We start from the raw sequence: 21709 nt of genomic DNA, 5'->3' as shown, positions 1-21709 counted from the left end.
TGGGATAATTTAATTTTCACTTTTCATACAAATTTAATAATTTCTATACAGGCCTATTTCTGAAAATGCATCAGAGAGACTGAAATGAAATGCAGGACCATGATTGAATATAAAATGTATCTAAATAAATATTTGACTGAATATAAAAATGTCATGGTCTAATTCACGAGAACCGTGAAACGAAAAAAAAAAAAATAAATCGCTCAATTCGAATCGGTTTCTTTAACTAAAAAACAAACAAACAAATAAAAAAAGTAAAGATTAAATCTTCGAGAGAGAACAGCATAAACACTGAACTGATTTAATTTACATCTGTTTGTTCACACGGATTGAACTGAATCAGGCCTTACGATCACATTAACGGTGATTAATTATCATAATTAAGTAAATGATGTAAATCGAGTATCTGTTTTTTTAAGCGCTTATATTTTAAAATAAACACTCTCAGATTCCTCCAAATATATCGAGTGTCTCGAAAACATTTTAATCAAAACAGTTTATTGAAAGCAAATAGAAAATAATAAGTGCTGGTTTGACAATCCAAAACGTAAAAATCACAATGGTCCCAAACAATCTTGTAAATGTTCTCACTGTCCATCAACAAATAATTTTTCGATCATGTGTTTTTTTTTATGAAAAGTATTTTATGTTTTATCCTGAAGTCGAGACTTATAGAATCAAATCTACTGATTTAAAATGTACAAAAAAAAAACAAAAAAAAAGATTTATCCGTGCAGTCCGGAACATTTAGGGACTCGGTTTGTTCTTCAGCAACGTAAGATACCCTGTTTACCTTGAACGATCGACAGTTCCCCTCGAACGAGGTGCGAATTCGGTTCAAATGTCAATCCGCGAGTGTAACGTGGAGTTTTTGGCCTCGTGGTCCCAGTACGAGTAGAGCTCGGCCGGCTGCCGGGAGCAGGTGAACTGCAGGGCCGCCGCGCTGTTGGACGGGACCGGCGAGGGCTGCTGCTGCGGCTGGTGCTGGTGGTGCCCCATCCCGCTGTACGAGTTCATCATGTTCGGCAGGCCCATGGCTTGCATTCGGCTGTAGGGGTTGTACGACGGGGCCGACAGTCCTTTCACGTTCATGGCGCCCATGTTGCCGTTGCCCATCTGGCAGGACGCGTAGCTCATCGGCGGCGGAGGCTGCGCGAGCGGCCAGCTGTTGTTCATGAAGCCGGACTGGAGGTATTTGGGGGCGGGCAGGTAACTGCCGTATCCGTCGCCGCCGAAGAGAGACTTGCCCGGCTGGAAGTGAGCCGCCGGCGGTCTGAACGGCCGCTTCATGCGCCTCCGGCGCCGGTAGTTGCCCTTCTCGAACATGTCCTCGCAGGCCGGGTCCAGGGTCCAGTAGTTGCCCTTGCGCTCGCCGCCGCCCTCCCGGGGAACTTTGATGAAGCACTCGTTGAGACTCAGGTTGTGCCGGATGCTGTTCTGCCAGCCCTTCTTGTTCTTCTCGTAGAAGGGGAACTTGGTGATGATGTACTGGTAGATGCCGGACAGGGTCAGCCTCTTCTCCGAGCTCTCTCGGATGGCCATGGCGATCAGAGCCACGTACGAGTACGGCGGCTTCTGCGACGGGTCCGCTTTCTCCGGACTCGGCTCCTGGACCGGCTCGTCCTTCGCGAACTCTTCTTTCTTCACCGCGTTGGTGTCGTGGACCATCAAAGCCATTGCGTCATCATCTAAGCTATGGTAAGATGCCATCGCTTCAAAAACACAAGCAAACAAACCATCAAAACAAACACCTCAAGATACAAATAAGGTCTTGAATTGGCATCGATGGTTCCGTGAAGAACTTCATCCATCATCCAAGCGGATCTTTAGATCATTAAACTGTTCTACACACTGAACTGATCGCTGAAAGTTCTTTAGGGAACCGAAAATGCATTGCTGCGAAAAGCCCCTCTATTCTTAAGTGTTTGACGATGTCTGATTACCTGATTTTAGGTCTTCTGGATGGTTTGTTCACGCATCAGGTCACCGCAGATCCATAAATGATGACAGAAACTCTTAAATATTGTCCGTGTGAATGAAACACGAGCTCGTGCTCCGGTAACCCTCGGGTTTTGCTGTGATGGACTCGGATCTCAATGTCGTTTAAGCTCGAAGGTTCTTCTGGAAGATCCTGCAAACTTTTTTTCCTCCCGTGAAAGGCGAAACTCTGCTGTCGTCAGACTCGCGCGGATCTTCTCGTCATATTCCGCTTTCGTCACTCATCTCTCTCATCCTCCAGCCCGACTGATGCTCTCCAAACATGTTTAGATTATTTAACTCCACGAACCAGTACTATGAAAAAAAGGTTTTGTTTAAAGGTCTGTATGTAATTGAGTGAGGAAATTTAGTCGAGTTTTTGACACTTTTTATTTTATGCATTAATACAGACTATATATAGTATTTTAACCCGCATTCATTTCGAGACTTGCATATTTAGCTACAAACTCATTTAACTTTTTCAATTTAACTTAAGTATATTTTATAAATACTGTATATAATATACAATTTTAAAAAATGCTATTTATTTGTTGTATTTTATGAGGTCCAGAAAAAAAGAACACAATAGCCTACAGCTTTGCTGTACACTCTCAAAATGTTGAGTTAAAAACAACCCAAGTTGGGTTGAAAATGGACAAACCCAGCGGCTGGGTTAAATGTTTGACCTGCTGGTAGTTTTATTTCACCCAACTATTGTTTAAAAATTACTGCATTTCTTGATGAACCCAAAATATGTTGGAAATAAACATTTATGAATACGTTTAATACATGAAGATTTATTAATAGGTCTAATGAATAATAATTAAACAATAAACATTTGTTAAATTGCTTATTAATAAATGTCCACCTTTTGATTATTGTTGTTGCCTCTAGTAATTATGTGTCTGATTTTTAATTTCCAACATATTTTGGGTTCATTTTAAGCAAGAAATACAGTCATTTTTAAACAATATTTGAGTTAAATAAAACTGCCCAGCACATTAGGCAAACATTTAACCCAACCACTGGGTTAAAACAAACCAATCGTTGGGTTTGTCCATTTTCAACACAACTTGGGTTGTTTTTAACCCAGCATTTTTAGATTATACAAATGATTATTTTATGCATTATTATATAGGTGTTTATATTTCATTGATAGCACACACACACACACACACACACACACACACACACACACACACACACACACACACACACACACACTCACACACTCACAGGTGTAACAGCTGTGTGTTCTGTATGTCATCAGCATCTATCGGCTCCTTCACGCCTCTGAAATTGAACAGAGAAAGAAACGTTTGTTTTGTGTCTTTGTGGAAACTGCGCTGGAGATCTGTCGAGCTTGCGTGCAGTTAGTTTACTTACATTTTCACTTCCATGACAGCCTTAATCAATTTAAAAAAAAAACACACATTAATTAACAAACTAATTTACTTGCTTAATAGACTGTGTGTAATTAATATATTAACACTTTTTCAGGCCCAGTATTTTATTATTTCATAGATACATGCAATGCAAACCAGTACGAATGATTACGATGATCTCAAACATCATCACATCATTGAAATATAGACATTTATATTGAAGCAATCCAGCAGGCTCTATTTAAATAGACTATAGCACATATAAGGGAAAACTTACCAAACTTCCTGCCAAGCTCTTTGAAAGGAGGATGTTTATGGTTCAAAGTGCAAGAATGCAGATGGACTGAAGCTCCGGGTCAGTGGGACACCGCAGACCTGATGAACATCAGAAACTTACAACATCATCATCTCTCACGGTTTGAATGTAGAGAGAAATTTGTTCAAGGTGTTTCTCGCTTTAAAACAAATGGGCTCCAGGTTCAGGGCCTGCTCAGAATACAGGAGTTATGAAACCATCTTCCCAAATATGAGCGTTTAATCACACAAAACTGCTCTAAATTTACAGAAAACAGTCACTTAAACAAAACACTCCTGAAAATAAAAGTTCCAAATAGAACCAAAAAAGAGCTGTACATCCTGGAAGAGATTTTTCATAAGTTCTCCAGTTCTCAACAAACAGATAAAGGTTCCAAAATGGTCCTAGAAGAACCATTTTTGGTTCCCTGAAGAACCGTTTAGAGAACAATTTTTAAAAGTTTATTAATGTGAAGAGCATTTTAATAATCTAAAGAACCTTTTTTTTCACTATAAAGAACCTTAGAAAGGCTCCACGAATGTTAAAGGTTCTTCACGCAACCATCAATGCCAATGAAGGACCTTTATTTTTACTGTACTGATGATTTAAAGAGCACACTCATAAAATAAAGGTCCTTTATTGATGGTTTCCATGAACAACCTTTAACATCCATGGAACTTTCCGAGGTTCTTTATACTGAAAAAAAAAAGTTTTTTTAGATTATTAAATGTTCTTCACACTAAGAAAAAATGTTCTTTTAAGAACTGATCACAGAAAGGTTCTTTGGAGAACCTAAAATGTTTTTTTGGAACTTTTATTTTTAAAAATGTACAACCTTTCCATTGCACAAAAGGCTCATTATGATTGAAAAAAGTTATTTTTTAGATTATTAAAATGTTTTTCTCACTATAGCAAAAAAAAAAAAAAAAAGAGTTTAATCAAAAGTTCTTTGGGAACCAAAAATGGCCTTCTATGGCATTTGTCATGAAACCCCTTTTTGGAAACTTTTTTTGGTTTTTTAGGAGTGCACAGAAACCAAAATACTGATCTGAGGGACTTCAATGAAACATCTAGATCTCTTAAAATTTAAAGTAAAGAACCATCTAGCCAATCAAAAATCCATAGAGCCAAAATCAACGAAGAACATCACGATTAAGAGCGCATGTTCCTCTTTTTAAATGGAGGCTTGACCTGCCGGAGCATTAATGTGGGGTGGAGGGGCTTCCTCACTTTGTAAAGCCCGGGATTGACCTCTGCCTTAAATTACAAAGCCCATAGAGCCGCTCTGCTCTTCCTGAAGGTGCTCAGGGTTTCTGTTTTAAGAGCGGAGACTGTGTTTTCCTTTCTTATCACCCGGAGGAAGCGTATGGGAAGCTCTAAGCCATTCTCCCGACAACCCGCCTGTCAAATTATTATAATGCATTACACCCAGAAAAAGCATCTGTTAAACTGCACTGGCACTCATTAAACTGTGATTCAGTGCATAAGAATGATTAATAATTCAAGTCCAGGGGATTAAATGCAGATAAAAGTGTGTTACACATTGAGGATTGTTTTTATTATATAAAAAAAGAACCCTTTAAAGAATCTTTTTAAAAGAACCTTTTATGCCATTAAGGTTCTACAGTACAATGAACCCTAGAGTTCTTGACTCAATTTTAAGGAACCTTTTTTTATGCCAAAAAGGTTCTATATAGAACCCTAGAGTTCTTGACTCAAATTTAAGGAACCTTTTTTATGCCAAAAAGGTTCTATATAGAACCCTAGAGTTCTTGACTCAATTTTAAGGAACCCTTTTTTATGCCAAAAAGGTTCTATATAGAACCCTAGAGTTCTTGACTCAAATTTAAGGAACCTTTTTTATGCCAAAAAGGTTCTATATAGAACCCTAGAGTTCTTGACTCAATTTTTAAGGAACCTTTTTTTATGCCAAAAAGATTCTATATAGAACCCTAGAGTTCTTGACTCAAATTTAAGGAACCTTTTTTATGCCAAAAAGGTTCTATATAGAACCCAAGAGTTCTTGACTCAATTTTAAGGAACCTTTTTTATGCCAAAAAGGTTCTATATAGAACCCTAGAGTCCTTGACTCAATTTTAAGGAACCTTTTTTTATGCCAAAAAGGTTCTATATAGAACCCTAGAGTTCTTGACTCAAATTTAAGGAACCTTTTTTATGCCAAAAGGTTCTATATAGAACCCTAGAGTTCTTGACTCAATTTTTAAGGAACCTTTTTTATGCCAAAAAGATTCTATATAGAACCCTAGAGTTCTTGACTCAAATTTAAGGAACCTTTTTTATGCCAAAAAGGTTCTATATAGAACCCTAGAGTTCTTGACTCAATTTTAAGGAACCTTTTTTATGCCAAAAAGGTTCTATATAGAACCCTAGAGTTCTTGGCTCAATTTTAAGGAACCTTTTTTTAATGCCAAAAAGGTTCTATATAGAACCCTAGAGTTCTTGACTCAATTTTAAGGAACCTTTTTTATGCCAAAAAGGTTCTATATAGAACTCTGGTGTTCTTGACTCAATTTTAAGTAACTTTTTTTTATGCCAAAAAGGTTCTTGACTCAATTTTAAGGAACCTTTTTTATGCCAAAAAGGTTCTATATAGAACCCTAGAGTTCTTGACTCAAATTTAAGGAACCTTTTTTTATGCCAAAAAGGTTCTATATAGAACCCTAGAGTTCTTGACTCAATTTTAAGGAACATTTTTTTATGCCAAAAAGGTTCTATATAGAACCCTAGAGTTCTTGACTCAATTTTTAAGGAACCTTTTTTATGCCAAAAAGGTTCTATATAGAACCCTAGAGTTCTTGACTCAATTTTAAGGAACCCTTTTTTATGCCAAAAAGGTTCTATATAGAACCCTAGAGTTCTTGACTCAAATTTAAGGAACCTTTTTTATGCCAAAAAGGTTCTATATAGAACCCTAGAGTTCTTGACTCAATTTTAAGGAACCTTTTTTATGCCAAAAAGGTTCTATATAGAACTCTGGTGTTCTTGACTCAATTTTAAGTAACTTTGTTTTATGCCAAAAAGGTTCTTGACTCAATTTTAAGGAACCTTTTTTATGCCAAAAAGATTCTATATAGAACCCTAGAGTTCTTGACTCAATTTTAAGGAACCTTTTTTATGCCAAAAAGGTTCTATATAGAACCCTAGAGTTCTTGACTCAATTTTAAGGAACCTTTTTTATGCCAAAAAGATTCTATATAGAACTCTGGTGTTCTTGACTCAATTTTAAGGAACCTTTTTATGCCAAAAAGATTCTATATAGAACTCTGGTGTTCTTGACTCAATTTTAAGGAACCTTTTTATGCCAAAAAGATTCTATATAGAACTCTGGTGTTCTTGACTCAATTTTAAAGAACCTTTTTTATGCCAAAAAGGTTCTATTTAGAACCCTAGAGTTCTTGACTCAATTTTAAGGAACCTTTTTTATGCCAAAAAGATTCTATATAGAACCCTAGAGTTCTTGACTCAATTTTAAGGAACCTTTTTTTAATGCCAAAAAGGTTCTATATAGAACCCTAGAGTTCTTGACTCAATTTTAAGGAACCTTTTTTATGCCAAAAAGGTTCTTGACTCAATTTTAAAGAACCTTTTTTATGCCAAAAAGGTTTTATTTAGAACCCTAGAGTTCTTGACTCAATTTTAAGGAACCTTTTAATGCCAAAAAGGTTCTAAGGAGAAATGTCCTAAATGATTGCATAATACGTTCATGTTTATCAGGCTATTTAAATATTTCCTACTGATAACGTGTTCATGAGATGTTTCATTCATACAATTAAATTAAAAATGAATTAAAGTGATTAACACTAAATGCATAAAATTATCCCATGATGGAACCCCTGAAAGCTTCTACACACGAATCACCTGACGGAACCTTTTAAGGTTTCATGCAGAAACTTTTCTTCTAAGAGTCGTTAGTCTAAGACTGGTTACTGACACTGCTAACTGATATCTGTCAGTGCTCATTAACATCAACAAATTAATAGCTGACATAAAATTTTCACGTTATTAAAGGAATTTTTTTAGCAATCTTTATTTTTGCTTATGTTCCTCTCTTGTAAATCGCTGCTAAATGCATGAACGTATGAATGTATTTTTACAGTTTTTATTTCAGTTTCTACATGAGGATGTCTATTTGAGCTTTCCCACCCCCGTTTCCTGCTGTTTTATCAAATATGCACATTTTTATTTCTTCTATTTCCTCTCTGTATATAAGTGAACTTGAGACGGCACAATGGAATTAATAACACAGTCATTTGTTGTCTGATAACTCTAGTAATTTACACTACAAGTCACCGTTTGAGAGGATGTATGAGCCAGCGCTGTAGTAAACCTTTCAGACTTTCATCACTGCATATCTGCTGAACAATCATGTCAAATCCATTTACTCCTGTCCAGATAGGATCTAAGTGGCAGACCCTGGAGGAAAACTAAATGAGAGAATAAAACAGGCAAACAAACAGTCTTCAGCAGAGCTGACTCTGTGGCGTGAGCCGTGCGGTTTGATGCTTATCTGTTCTGCACAGCCGCAGGGAATCAACGCTGCACAAATGCGCCTTTGATCGGCCAAGAGGAAACGCTCTCGCGCGGCTATTTCTGGCTCAGCTCTGCTCTTTTGTTTCTGTCGAGCAGCAGGTGAAGGTGTTGAACTTCACTGAAGTCCAGCCCTGATGACACAGAGAAACACATGATTTATTCATTACAGCAGACAAATTACCCGCGCTGCATTCATAGAAATAATAATAAAAATAGGATCAGGTTTAATTGTTCAGTTATTAATATTAATGTAAAAATGTATTTTTCAAAGTTGTAAACAAAACAAAGATGTTTAGACTGCGTTTTACAAGAAAATACTATTTCAGTCTTTCTACTGTGTTTAACTCAAAGTGTTTCTTTGTAATTATTTGAGAAATTTACTAGTGAAAATTATTTCTACACCATTTTTTTTTCTTTTCATTTTATACTATTTGATTGTTTGCCGGTCATATTTGTTATTAATTTTAAAAAATGCTATATTAAAATAATTTGAAAATGAATAGTTATTAATTTCAATGTTTTTTTTTTTTCATTCTCAAACACACTTTATTACATCAATTTCAAGTGACTTTGTATATAATAATAAGTAATAATAGGAAAATTATCATTTGAAACTTGTTTGTGCAATAGTGTTAAAAAGTAATCTTTTATACGCTCTGTACAGAACTCTAGGGTTTTTGACTCAAATTTTTCTGCCAAAGAGGTTCAATATAAGGAAAACGTCTTCAATGATTGCACAATACTTTCATGTTTATTGGGTTATTTCAATTTTTGTTTGTTCAATACGAGCTGTTTAAGTTTAATTAAGTTCAATTAATTAATGAATTGATGAGAAGCCATAAAAGGTTGTATGTATGAATACAGACCGCTCTATACAGAAGCCCATCTTCTTGAAGTGTCCAAATTTGAAATTTCTTCTCCCACCAATAAAACATTATACAAATTCCGATAACAGAATAATAATTGTTTTGAATTAAACACACAAATAAACAAACACCTGTTTTCACCGTGTGTGTGTAACAGCTGAAGAATAATACAGCTCCTCACACACACACACACACACACACACACACACACACACACACACACACACACACACACACACACACACACACACACACACACACACACACACACACACACACACACACACACACACACACACACACGATGACAGCTACAGGCTGTACTCACTGCGGCGGTCAACAGGTGTACAGCGCTCCTCTGTCTCACACGTCTCACCAGTCATTGATGGATTTCAGAAACACACAATGAATGATGGCTGAGCATCATATTTTACAATTATGCTTCTATTCAGGTAAAACATTAGAAGCAAAACTCTCAAAAATTAAAATTCTGTCATTATATTCTCTCCTCATGTCTTTCCAAACTGACTGACTTTCTTCTGTTGAACATAAAAGATGTTAAAAAAGTTTTTTATTCATTATTTCTGTCTTGTTTTCCAGCACAAATATCTAAACATTCTTAAATCAAGATACATTTACTGGAGAAGAGAAATGACTGAAGATATTAAATCTTGTTTTATGAAAAATTGATCAAAATGAAGTGAGTTTAGGAACAAATATCTGCCAATGGAGTCTTGTTTTCCCTTTGAATTCAGTTAATTTTTCTGACTCCATTGGCAGATATTTGTTCTTGTTTTAAGCACAAACTCACTTCATTTTGATGCATTTTTTTACTTAATGTCTTAATATCTTTTTGCGGTGTATTTCAGAGCTCATTGACTTCCACTGTATGGACACAAAACTGAGCCATTTATCAAAATATCTTGTTTTATGTTGAACAGAGAGGTCTGAATGACATGAAGGAGGGTAAACGATGACAGAATGATGATTTTAAGGGAACTATCCCTTTAATCTCAAAGATTTTTCAGCGTGTCTTCATACTGTGATGGCAAAGACTCGTCCTGTTTATGTTCCTGGAGGAAGTTGAATCACAGCGCAGGAATCACTTCATCTGCTTTCCAAAATCTACTCCGTCAAACACACAAATTGACAAAAGACATGCATGGAAATGATCAGAATAGCACACTTCCATACTATTACCGCAGTATGCATACTTTCAGTGTGAAGTGAACACAACCAGTGCTGTACCCACAATGCAATGCATTTGACCTGACCTTCCATTTCCAGTGTGACGATTACGAATGAACCGCACGTGATATCATCATCTTCTTCTCGATTCGTTATTTGATTGGACGGCCAAAAGTTCAGACGTTTTTACACAAAAATGCAAAGTAAGGCTGTGTCTGAAATCAGCCGCTATACTCTACCTCATTACACTAATATTGTTCACTTGATATATTAGGACACTTTTTCCAATTCATCTGTGTCCCAATCACCCTAAATTCACCCTATATCACATTTTTTTACTGTATTTTTGCTCAAGTAAATGCAGCTTTGTTGAGATTAAGTCTCTCACTGACCCCAAACTTCAAACTTCATATAAACCATCCTTCATCCTGGATCCGATGGTGTTGGGTGAGCAGAAACCCGAGAGCGCCGGGCGTTTGTTTGCCAGGTTCACAGTCGGGCCGGCCGGTGGCACGCGGGTCAGAGGACGGTCAGAGGGACGCGTCCCGCACCCGCCGCAGGAGAGGAAGGGGTTCGGGCGACCCCGGAGAGACGGACCCCAGCGGTCCCGGTCCGGCCAATGTGTTCTCAATCAGAGGAAACACAAACAGGGTCTGATGTGAAGAAAGGCCACAGATCTCGGCGGTCCTGGACCAGCGCCGCCCGCCGCACACCGGCAGCACACATCCCTCCTGGAGAGACGGAGGAAGAGAAAGAAAAGAAGGAAAGGAGAGGTAAGGAAAACAAACACCTCGGTTGTTAACAAGAGACAGAAGCGTCCGCCGCTCCACGTCCTCGCGTCCGTCTCTCTCGGGGTGTGACACGGCTCGGCCTCGTGTCAAACTAAACAAACAAACGCAGAGATTAAGAAGGAGCCGTCGCTAATGAGTGACAGACGAGGAGCAGTTGCTCAGGCGATGACTTCTGTCACAACAAACCTAACGAGACGCTGTCCACCAAATATAATCTAACAACCATCTCAGAACATCCAGTTGTTGATCATCTGATCATTCTGGGAACGTTAATTCTGTAGTAACATTTAAAAAACGTTAGACCAACGTCCAATTAAATGTTTTTAGAAATAAAGCGTTACTCTTTTTGTTCCTTTGTTTCTTGTGCTAATGTTTCCCAAACATTATTAAACACCAGAACGAATGTTGTATTAAAGTTATTGGAAGAACAACGTTCTGAGAACGTTCCCTGGTTTGTGTGGTGAAAACGTGTGAGAAGCTGAATTAACTGATACAGTCAAACCAAAATGTATCCTTGAACATTTCATTCATTAATTCAGTTTATTCACTAGAGTTTAAAAAAATGTTAATAAAATATTACAAGATCTCAGGGTTAAACTTAATTAATCTTAATTATGTCAGAAAACACTGATCAGGTCAAAGTGTCTGAATCATTTTTGATTCCAAATTTTTATCAGTTTTGCTGGTGAAGAGTTTTTGGGTATAATATGTCACAGTTTACTTTATTTTGCTATCCTCACTTACAGAAATGAACTATAGTGTCCTGAACTCACTAGTACAAATATATCAAAAATATCAAAAATGTCTGAATCATTTTTGGTTTGACTGTATATATATCTTACTGATTTAAACAACAAAAATGAAAATGAATCAAAAGCAATGATAAAGGACAATCCATCCACATCTGCACATTTGGGGGCAATTCATCATTTTCCCGCACTCTGAGACAAACTCTTTCTCGTTCTCATCTCAGGCGTGACGAGCAGCAGAAGAACACGAGCCGCTGACGGTGTGTGTGAACAGAGCCGTGTTGTGTCTCACCTAGCTGATAATACGAGATTATGGTAAAAGAGGCCGTCTGAACCCACATCACACACACACACGTCTGGTTCATCCTTGTAGGGACTCTCCATGGGCGTAATGGCTTTTATACTGTACATTCTCTCCCCTACACCCTAACCCTAACCATTCACAGCAAACTGTCTGCATTTTTACATTTTCAAACACATTTTATTATGTTTATTAATCAGTTTTCCTTGTGAGAACCAGCAGAAGTCCTGACAAAGTAGGGAATCTCAAGTTTTACTATCCTTGTGAAGACATTTGTATAAATAAACATGCCCCCCCCCCCACACACACACACACACACCTTCACACACATTTTCATGCATGAAGTTCAACTAAATGAAAAAGAGATTTTTTCAAAAAATATTTTATTTAATTCAGTTAGCATTTATTTAGTATGGAAGATTGTTTCCGCCACGGAATAAAACAATTTAAAAGATAATTGCAACTTTTTATCTTACAGTTCTGACTGTTTTTTCTCACAATCGCAAGTTTTTTTTATAGAATTGTGAGATATAAACTCTTAATCGCGAGTTATAAAGTCTAATTCTGAGGGGGAAAAAAGAACTGTGAGTTTATATCTCACAATTCAGATTTTTTGCATTAATAGAGCCTCACGAACACAGAAGACCAACGGCCAAGGGCAGAATTTTCATTAAATAATACAATAACAATCAGTTTGTGTTTCACCAAAGCTAGAACACGTGAAATATATACGACACACGTCACATCAGATCGTTCTGTGACACTTTTGAGTCTTTTTTAAAGCGTGATGCTGGTCGTTATTCACTGCCATTATATGGACATTCTTTTTAAAAAACTCTCCTTTCATGGTCTGAAAATGAAAGAAGGGCGTACGGCATTAGCAGAACACAAGTGTGAGTAAATGATGATTTCATTTTAATTTTAGGGTGAACTATGCCTTTAAAACAAGTGAAACTAATGACTGAGGTGTTTTGAGGTCGACAAATTCAGTTTATGTAAGGGAATACACACATTTGGAAAGATTTTTAAATTTTAATACTTCAAAACAGAAAATCAAGTTCTAGATCCTCAATTCAGCACCATGAGAGGTTGTTACAGAACAGATTGTGGTTGATCCTGATGCTGTGAATGTGTGTGTCGTCAGGTAAGATCCTTCATTGCCAACCCTCAGCAGACTCAACACTCATGTTTATCATTCCTACGGCCTCCTTTATCAACAAACTTCAGTATGAAGCTATTTATAACACACCACGAACAAAAAAACTGCTCCGTAAAGTTTGGAATGGCAGAAAAACAGCTTCTGTTGCTACTTTTGTCTTTTTTTTTTTGCTATTTCAAGCAATCTGTAAACAGATGACGACGTACGAAACACGAAACCCAAAACAACACACTCGTGATGTCACAGACACAAACAAGAATAAATATATTTCATTTAATAAAGCACAAAAGCTGCTGTGCATTATTAGCTGTCGCACCTCTATCAGCTCCTCGTTTTCCTTCAGGGATGTTTCGCTCCATTAATCCCGGAGAATCTCCTGAAGAGTCAGAGAAGGACAGCGGACAGGATTCAGTCATTAACACACAGATTTTCAGCACAGGTGAGTTTGTGTATTAAATATACTATATGGCCAAAACTATGTGGACACACACTTTTAATTCAATTCTAATTCAATTCTAATTAATTAATTGCTTCTGGTTGAGGGTTATTTGATATAAAGAAAATTAGGTCTATTTTTAGATTTGTTTTTTGCATTGTGACATTATTTTCATGTCAATCAAGATTTTTACACATTTGCCATAATGCCATTTCAATAAATTGAAATAAAATGCATAAAATGCAATTTACATAAATAAATAAATGTTATTTTAATCACATATTTAATTAATATGTGTCCAAATGTTTTACTTCTGAGTTTCCAACAAATATTTCTCAGGTTTATTCTAATTTCAGATCATGCGAACTACACGTTTCTTTCTGGAAAAAAGCAGGCGTTTGTATAATTGGACTTCTGACTAAAAACCTTCCTGATATATAGACCTTGTGAAACGTCCCCATGTGACAGCGAGACTTATTTGTAACTGCTGACCTTGACGGAAGCATGATGAGTGAGCAGCGGCGGTGTGAAGATCTGCTGTATCTCTGCAGGACGCTGAGACCCGACTGTATCGGGAACATGTTGTGTTTCAGACACTGATGACTGCTGTATGAAAACATCTCCCACTCGAGTCTTATCAGGTGCTGACGGGCAGATGCTGAGAGATTCAGAAACACTCCAGCTGAACGCCATCAAACTCAGTCCTGAAGATCGCTCTTCCTCTTTAGCGGCATTTATGATTCAGATCTAAAGAAAAATCACAAATAAGTCTTTCTCCTATAAATAAATGAGATCAGTCAAGTCATAAATGTTATTTTAATACTTATTTTAATGACTAATTATTCAATCAATCAATCAATTTTAATTTATAGAGCACCTTACAACAGCCATAAGGAGCACTAGGTGCTTTCCAGTAAAACAAGACGACACTAAAAAAACAGAAAAAAAGAAAATATAAGAACAAAATGAACATCAAAAAGGAATTGAAACAGGGACTATGTATTAAAAGCTTGTATGAATAAATAAGTTTTCAATTGTGCTTTAAAAACACTGATGGAACGTAAGTGTGCTGGAAGTGCGTTCCACAGCTTTGGTCCCTAGATGGAAAATGACCGGCCTCCGAACTTCTTGTAATTGTATTTGGGAATGACCAGAGAGGTATGTCCAGAGGAGCGGAGAGCTCTGGCTGGTTGGTAGACCTTTATTAATTCGGCAAGGTAGGCCGGGGCCAGACCATTGATGGCCTTAAACACAAAAAGAAGGACCTTATACTCCACCCTAAACTGCACCGGAAGCCAGTGAAGCGAGCGGAGGACGGGGGTGATGTGTGAGCGTTTGGAGGTATTAGAGAGAAGTCGTGCTGCAGCGTTCTGTACCATTTGGAGCCTATTGAAAAGTGATTGATTTAGTCCAGTGTAGAGAGCATTACAGTAGTCAATCCTCGAGCTGATGGAGGCATGTATAGCTTTTTCAAGGTCAGCTTGGGACAAAAATGATTTGACCTTGCTGAGTAATCTTAGCTGGTAAAAACTTGCCTTCACTACTGCACTGACCTGCTTATCGAAGTGCATACTTTTGTCGAAGATAACACCCAGGTTACGCACGGTAGGTGCAAACTGAGGTGTTAGAGGACCAAAACTAGGAGAAATGCTAGGTGAATCTGGACTAAACAGGATGTACTCAGTCTTATCTTCATTCAAATGAAGGAAGTTCTGGGAAAGCCAATGTTTGATATCCTGAAGTCAATTATGGAGCGGGTCCATTGCAGAACGATTACTCAGAATCACAGGAAGATAGATCTGGAGGTCGTCGGCATAGAAATGAAATTGAACGTTGTGATTTGACCAAGTGGCAGCATATAGAGTGAGAACACAGTAGGCCCAAGAATAGATCCTTGAGGCACACCAGATGGCAGAGAAGCAACCGAAGAAGAATAATCATTGAGCATTACTGAGAAAGTTCTGTTAGTGAGGTATGATGAGAACCAATTTAGCACCGCACCCTGCAGACCAAGAGCATGTCGAAGACGAGAAATGAGGATGGCATGATCTACAGTGTCAAATGCAGCGGTTAGGTCCAGTTGCACCAAAACAACAGAGCTTTTACCATCAAGGGCTCCAAGAATGTCATTATGGACCCTCAATAATGCTGATTCAGTGCTATGTCTCGACCTGAAACCAGACTGAAATGTGTCACCAATGCCGTGAAGTTGAAGATGAGACTGAAGCTGTGTAAAAACAAGCTTCTCCATCAACTTAGATAGAAATGACAGGTTAGATATGGGACAGAAGTTAGAAAGTATGGAGGGATCAAGGTTGGGTTTCTTGAGCAGCGGTCTAACAATAGCGTGTTTGAGAACAGCGGGAACAGTACCCATCCTAAAGCAGCTGTTTATGAAGGGGACAAGGATGGGACCTATGATATCAACAGCCTCCTTCAAAATCCTGGCAGGAACAACGTCTAGATGGCAGGTGGTGAGCTTCAACTCGTGGACAGCTTTTTTGACGTCCACCAGAGTAACTGCATCAAAGCTATCTAGCATAGATTGCGCCGCAGGAGTAGCCATGACAACAACAGGGACTTGAGTAATGGTTTGTCTAACAGTCAAAACCTTGTCCAAAAAATGTTGCTTAAAGGCATTGCATCTGTCCACAGATATGTCAGTCAATTCGACAGACACCGGATTTATAACAAAATTAATAATGCTGAATAAAACTCCAGGGCGGTGGCTATTACTATTAATGAGAGCAGAAAAGTACTGTCCTTTGGCTACCTTCAGAGCACTCTGATAGGTGGCTAGACTGTCTCTAAACATCTCCAGTGACATCTGCAGCCTATCCTTCTCAGCCCGTCTACACTGGCGCCTGAGGACCCGAGTTGTATCATTGAGCCAGGGGTCCACTGGACCATTGGTCGACTTTACCTTGAAGGGCGCAACAGAGTCCATAATCTGGGAGCAGATTGTATGGAAGGAGGCGAGAAAATGATCCGGACAAAGAGGCGATGCCAATTCAGCAGTAGAGGCGAGGTCTGAAACAGAGAGGGCAGCAACAAAATCGTCGACTGTAGATGAGGTGATAATGTGATGGCGATGGAGGGCAGTAGACTTTGGTGCAGGTGGGACAGCACAAATGTCAAACCGTATGAGAGAATGGTCAGAGATGGGAAAATCCATGACCTCACAAATTGACACAATCACCCCACGAGAGATAATAAGGTCAAGAGTGTGACCTAACCTATGGGTGGGACAGGAAATGGATTGAGCCAAATCAAATGAGTCTAAAAGTGCCTTAAATTCATTAGCAGGTTTATCAGAGGAGCAGCAAACATGAATGTTAAAGTCACCACAGATTACAATATTGTCAAACTTTGATAAAAACTCCGTCAGAAACTCTTGAGAACTCAATTAAAAAATCCTTATATAATTTGGGCGGCCAGTAGATTACTGCACATAAAATCGGACAGGATAGTGTAAGCACAAACACTTGTAGCTCGAAGCTGGAATACCTTCTAGTGGACAACTGGCGGCACGTTGAGCTTCAGCAAGAACCAATGAGGTTCGTTCTGGTGTTACGCATCACGTTTGTGCTTCACAAGAACCAATGAGGTTTGTTATGGTGTTACGCATCACGTTTGAGATTCAGCAAGAACCAATGAGGTTCATTCTCGTGTTACGCAGCACGTTTGAGCTTCAGCAAGAACCAATGAGGTTCATTCTCGTGTTACGCAGCACGTTTAAGCTTCACAAGAACCAATGAGGTTCATTCTCGTGTTACGCAGCACGTTTGAGCTTCAGCAAGAACCAATGAGGTTCATTCTCGTGTTACGCATCACGTTTGAGCTTCCGCAAGAACCAATGAGGTTCGATCTCGTGTTACGCAGCACGTTTGAGATTCAGCAAGAACCAATGAGGTTCGTTCTGGTGTTACGCAGCACGTTTGAGCTTCAGCAAGAACCAATGAGGTTCATTCTCGTGTTACGCATCACGTTTGAGCTTCCGCAAGAACCAATGAGGTTCGTTCTGGTGTTACGCAGCACGTTTGAGCTTCCGCAAGAACCAATGAGGTTCATTCTCGTGTTACGCAGCACGTTTGAGCTTCAGCAAGAACCAATGAGGTTCATTCTCGTGTTACGCATCACGTTTGAGCTTCAGCAAGAACCAATGAGGTTCGTTCTGGTGTTACGCAGCACGTTTGAGATTCAGCAAGAACCAATGAGGTTCGTTCTGGTGTTACGCAGCACGTTTGAGCTTCCGCAAGAACCAATGAGGTTCGTTCTGGTGTTACGCAGCACGTTTGAGCTTCCGCAAGAACCAATGAGGTTCATTCTCGTGTTACGCAGCACGTTTGAGCTTCAGCAAGAACCAATGAGGTTCGTTCTCGTGTTACGCAGCACGTTTGAGCTTCAGCAAGAACCAATGAGGTTCGTTCTGGTGTTACGCAGCACGTTTGAGCTTCAGCAAGAACCAATGAGGTTCATTCTGGTGTTACGCAGCACGTTTGAGCTTCAGCAAGAACCAATGAGGTTCGTTCTCGTGTTACGCAGCACGTTTGAGCTTCAGCAAGAACCAATGAGGTTCGTTCTCGTGTTACGCAGCACGTTTGAGCTTCAGCAAGAACCAATGAGGTTCATTCTGGTGTTACGCATCACATTTGAGCTTCAGCAAGAACCAATGAGGTTCATTCTGGTGTTACGCAGCACGTTTGAGATTCAGCAAGAACCAATGAGGTTCATTCTGGTGTTACGCAGCACGTTTGAGCTTCAGCAAGAACCAATGAGGTTCATTCTGGTGTTACGCAGCACGTTTGAGCTTCAGCAAGAACCAATGAGGTTCGTTCTCGTGTTACGCAGCACGTTTGAGCTTCAGCAAGAACCAATGAGGTTCGTTCTCGTGTTACGCAGCACGTTTGAGCTTCAGCAAGAACCAATGAGGTTCATTCTGGTGTTACGCATCACATTTGAGCTTCAGCAAGAACCAATGAGGTTCATTCTGGTGTTACGCAGCACGTTTGAGATTCAGCAAGAACCAATGAGGTTCATTCTGGTGTTACGCAGCACATTTGAGCTTGACAAGAACCATTGAGGTTCATTCTCGTGTTACGCAGCACGTTTGAGCTTCAGCAAGAACCAATGAGGTTCGTTCTGGTGTTACGCATCACGTTTGAGCTTCAGCAAGAACCAATGAGGTTCATTCTCGTGTTACGCAGCACGTTTGAGCTTCAGCAAGAACCAATGAGGTTCATTCTCGTGTTACGCATCACGTTTGAGCTTCCGCAAGAACCAATGAGGTTCGTTCTCGTGTTACGCAGCACGTTTGAGATTCAGCAAGAACCAATGAGGTTCGTTCTGGTGTTACGCAGCACGTTTGAGCTTCAGCAAGAACCAATGAGGTTCGTTCTCGTGTTACGCATCACGTTTGAGATTCAGCAAGAACCAATGAGGTTCGTTCTGGTGTTACGCAGCACGTTTGAGCTTCAGCAAGAACCAATGAGGTTCGTTCTGGTGTTACGCAGCACGTTTGAGCTTCAGCAAGAACCAATGAGGTTCATTCTGGTGTTACGCAGCACGTTTGAGCTTCAGCAAGAACCAATGAGGTTCATTCTGGTGTTACGCAGCACGTTTGAGCTTCAGCAAGAACCAATGAGGTTCGTTCTCGTGTTACGCAGCACGTTTGAGCTTCAGCAAGAACCAATGAGGTTCGTTCTCGTGTTACGCAGCACGTTTGAGCTTCAGCAAGAACCAATGAGGTTCATTCTGGTGTTACGCATCACATTTGAGCTTCAGCAAGAACCAATGAGGTTCATTCTGGTGTTACGCAGCACGTTTGAGATTCAGCAAGAACCAATGAGGTTTGTTCTGGTGTTACGCAGCATGTTTGAGCTTCAGCAAGAACCAATGAGGTTCATTCTCGTGTTACGCATTACGTTTGAGCTTCAGCAAGAACCAATGAGGTTCATTCTCATGTTACGCATCACGTTTGAGCTTCCGCAAGAACCAATGAGGTTCATTCTCGTGTTACGCAGCACGTTTGAGCTTCAGCAAGAACCAATGAGGTTCATTCTCGTGTTACGCATCACGTTTGAGATTCAGCAAGAACCAATGAGGTTCGTTCTGGTGTTACGCAGCACGTTTGAGCTTCAGCAAGAACCAATGAGGTTCATTCTCGTGTTACGCATTACGTTTGAGCTTCAGCAAGAACCAATGAGGTTCATTCTCATGTTACGCATCACGTTTGAGCTTCCGCAAGAACCAATGAGGTTCATTCTCGTGTTACGCAGCACGTTTGAGCTTCAGCAAGAACCAATGAGGTTCATTCTCGTGTTACGCATCACGTTTGAGCTTCAGCAAGAACCAATGAGGTTCGTTCTGGTGTTACGCATCACATTTGAGCTTCAGCAAGAACCAATGAGGTTCATTCTGGTGTTACGCAGCACGTTTGAGCTTCAGCAAGAACCAATGAGGTTCATTCTCGTGTTACGCATCACGTTTGAGCTTCAGCAAGAACCAATGAGGTTCGTTCTGGTGTTACGCATCACATTTGAGCTTCAGCAAGAACCAATGAGGTTCATTCTGGTGTTACGCATCACGTTTGAGCTTCAGCAAGAACCAATGAGGTTCGTTCTGGTGTTACGCATCACATTTGAGCTTCAGCAAGAACCAATGAGGTTCGTTCTGGTGTTATGCATCACATTTGAGCTTCAGCAAGAACCAATGAGGTTCATTCTCGTGTTACGCAGCACGTTTGAGCTTCAGCAAGAACCAATGAGGTTCGTTCGGGTGTTACGCATCACGTTTGAGCTTCAGCAAGAACCAATGAGGTTCATTCTCATGTTACGCATCACGTTTGAGCTTCCGCAAGAACCAATGAGGTTCGTTCTCGTGTTACGCATCACGTTTGAGCTTCAGCAAGAACCAATGAGGTTCATTCTCATGTTACGCATCACGTTTGAGCTTCCGCAAGAACCAATGAGGTTCGTTCTCGTGTTACGCAGCACGTTTGAGATTCAGCAAGAACCAATGAGGTTCATTCTGGTGTTACGCAGCACGTTTGAGCTTCAGCAAGAACCAATGAGGTTCGTTCTGGTGTTACGCAGCACGTTTGAGCTTCAGCAAGAACCAATGAGGTTCATTCTGGTGTTACGCATCACGTTTGAGCTTCAGCAAGAACCAATGAGGTTCGTTCTGGTGTTATGCATCACATTTGAGCTTCAGCAAGAACCAATGAGGTTCGTTCTGGTGTTATGCATCACATTTGAGCTTCAGCAAGAACCAATGAGGTTCATTCTGGTGTTACGCAGCACGTTTGAGCTTCCGCAAGAACCAATGAGGTTCGTTCTCGTGTTACGCAGCACGTTTGAGATTCAGCAAGAACCAATGAGGTTCATTCTCGTGTTACGCAGCACGTTTGAGATTCAGCAAGAACCAATGAGGTTCGTTCTGGTGTTACGCATCACATTTGAGCTTCAGCAAGAACCAATGAGGTTCATTCTGGTGTTACGCATCACGTTTGAGCTTCAGCAAGAACCAATGAGGTTCGTTCTGGTGTTATGCATCACATTTGAGCTTCAGCAAGAACCAATGAGGTTCGTTCTGGTGTTATGCATCACATTTGAGCTTCAGCAAGAACCAATGAGGTTCATTCTGGTGTTACGCAGCACATTTGAGCTTGACAAGAACCATTGAGGTTCATTCTCGTGTTACGCAGCACGTTTGAGCTTCAGCAAGAACCAATGAGGTTCGTTCTGGTGTTACGCATCACGTTTGAGCTTCAGCAAGAACCAATGAGGTTCATTCTCATGTTACGCATCACGTTTGAGCTTCCGCAAGAACCAATGAGGTTCGTTCTCGTGTTACGCATCACGTTTGAGCTTCAGCAAGAACCAATGAGGTTCATTCTCATGTTACGCATCACGTTTGAGCTTCCGCAAGAACCAATGAGGTTCGTTCTCGTGTTACGCAGCACGTTTGAGATTCAGCAAGAACCAATGAGGTTCATTCTGGTGTTACGCAG

The 21709-nt window shown here is 39.8% G+C and overlaps 1 protein-coding gene across 1 annotated transcript; it reads right to left on the bottom strand.

The window, feature by feature from the left end:
• Positions 1 to 760: 760 nt before the first annotated feature.
• foxl2b (forkhead box L2b) lies at positions 761 to 2173 on the bottom strand. Its single transcript, XM_067362834.1, has 2 exons — positions 1944 to 2173; positions 761 to 1712 (listed from the first exon to the last, which is right to left on the bottom strand). The coding sequence occupies exon 2, from the start codon at positions 1708 to 1710 to the stop codon at positions 838 to 840; it is 873 nt and encodes a 290-aa protein (XP_067218935.1). The 5' UTR covers positions 1711 to 1712; positions 1944 to 2173; the 3' UTR covers positions 761 to 837.
• Positions 2174 to 21709: the final 19536 nt, after the last annotated feature.

Source organism: Chanodichthys erythropterus, chromosome 16 (assembly GCF_024489055.1).
Source record: "Chanodichthys erythropterus isolate Z2021 chromosome 16, ASM2448905v1, whole genome shotgun sequence".
NCBI classification, from domain to species: Eukaryota; Metazoa; Chordata; class Actinopteri; order Cypriniformes; family Xenocyprididae; genus Chanodichthys; species Chanodichthys erythropterus.
This window is presented reverse-complemented; position numbering and strand designations above follow the sequence as displayed.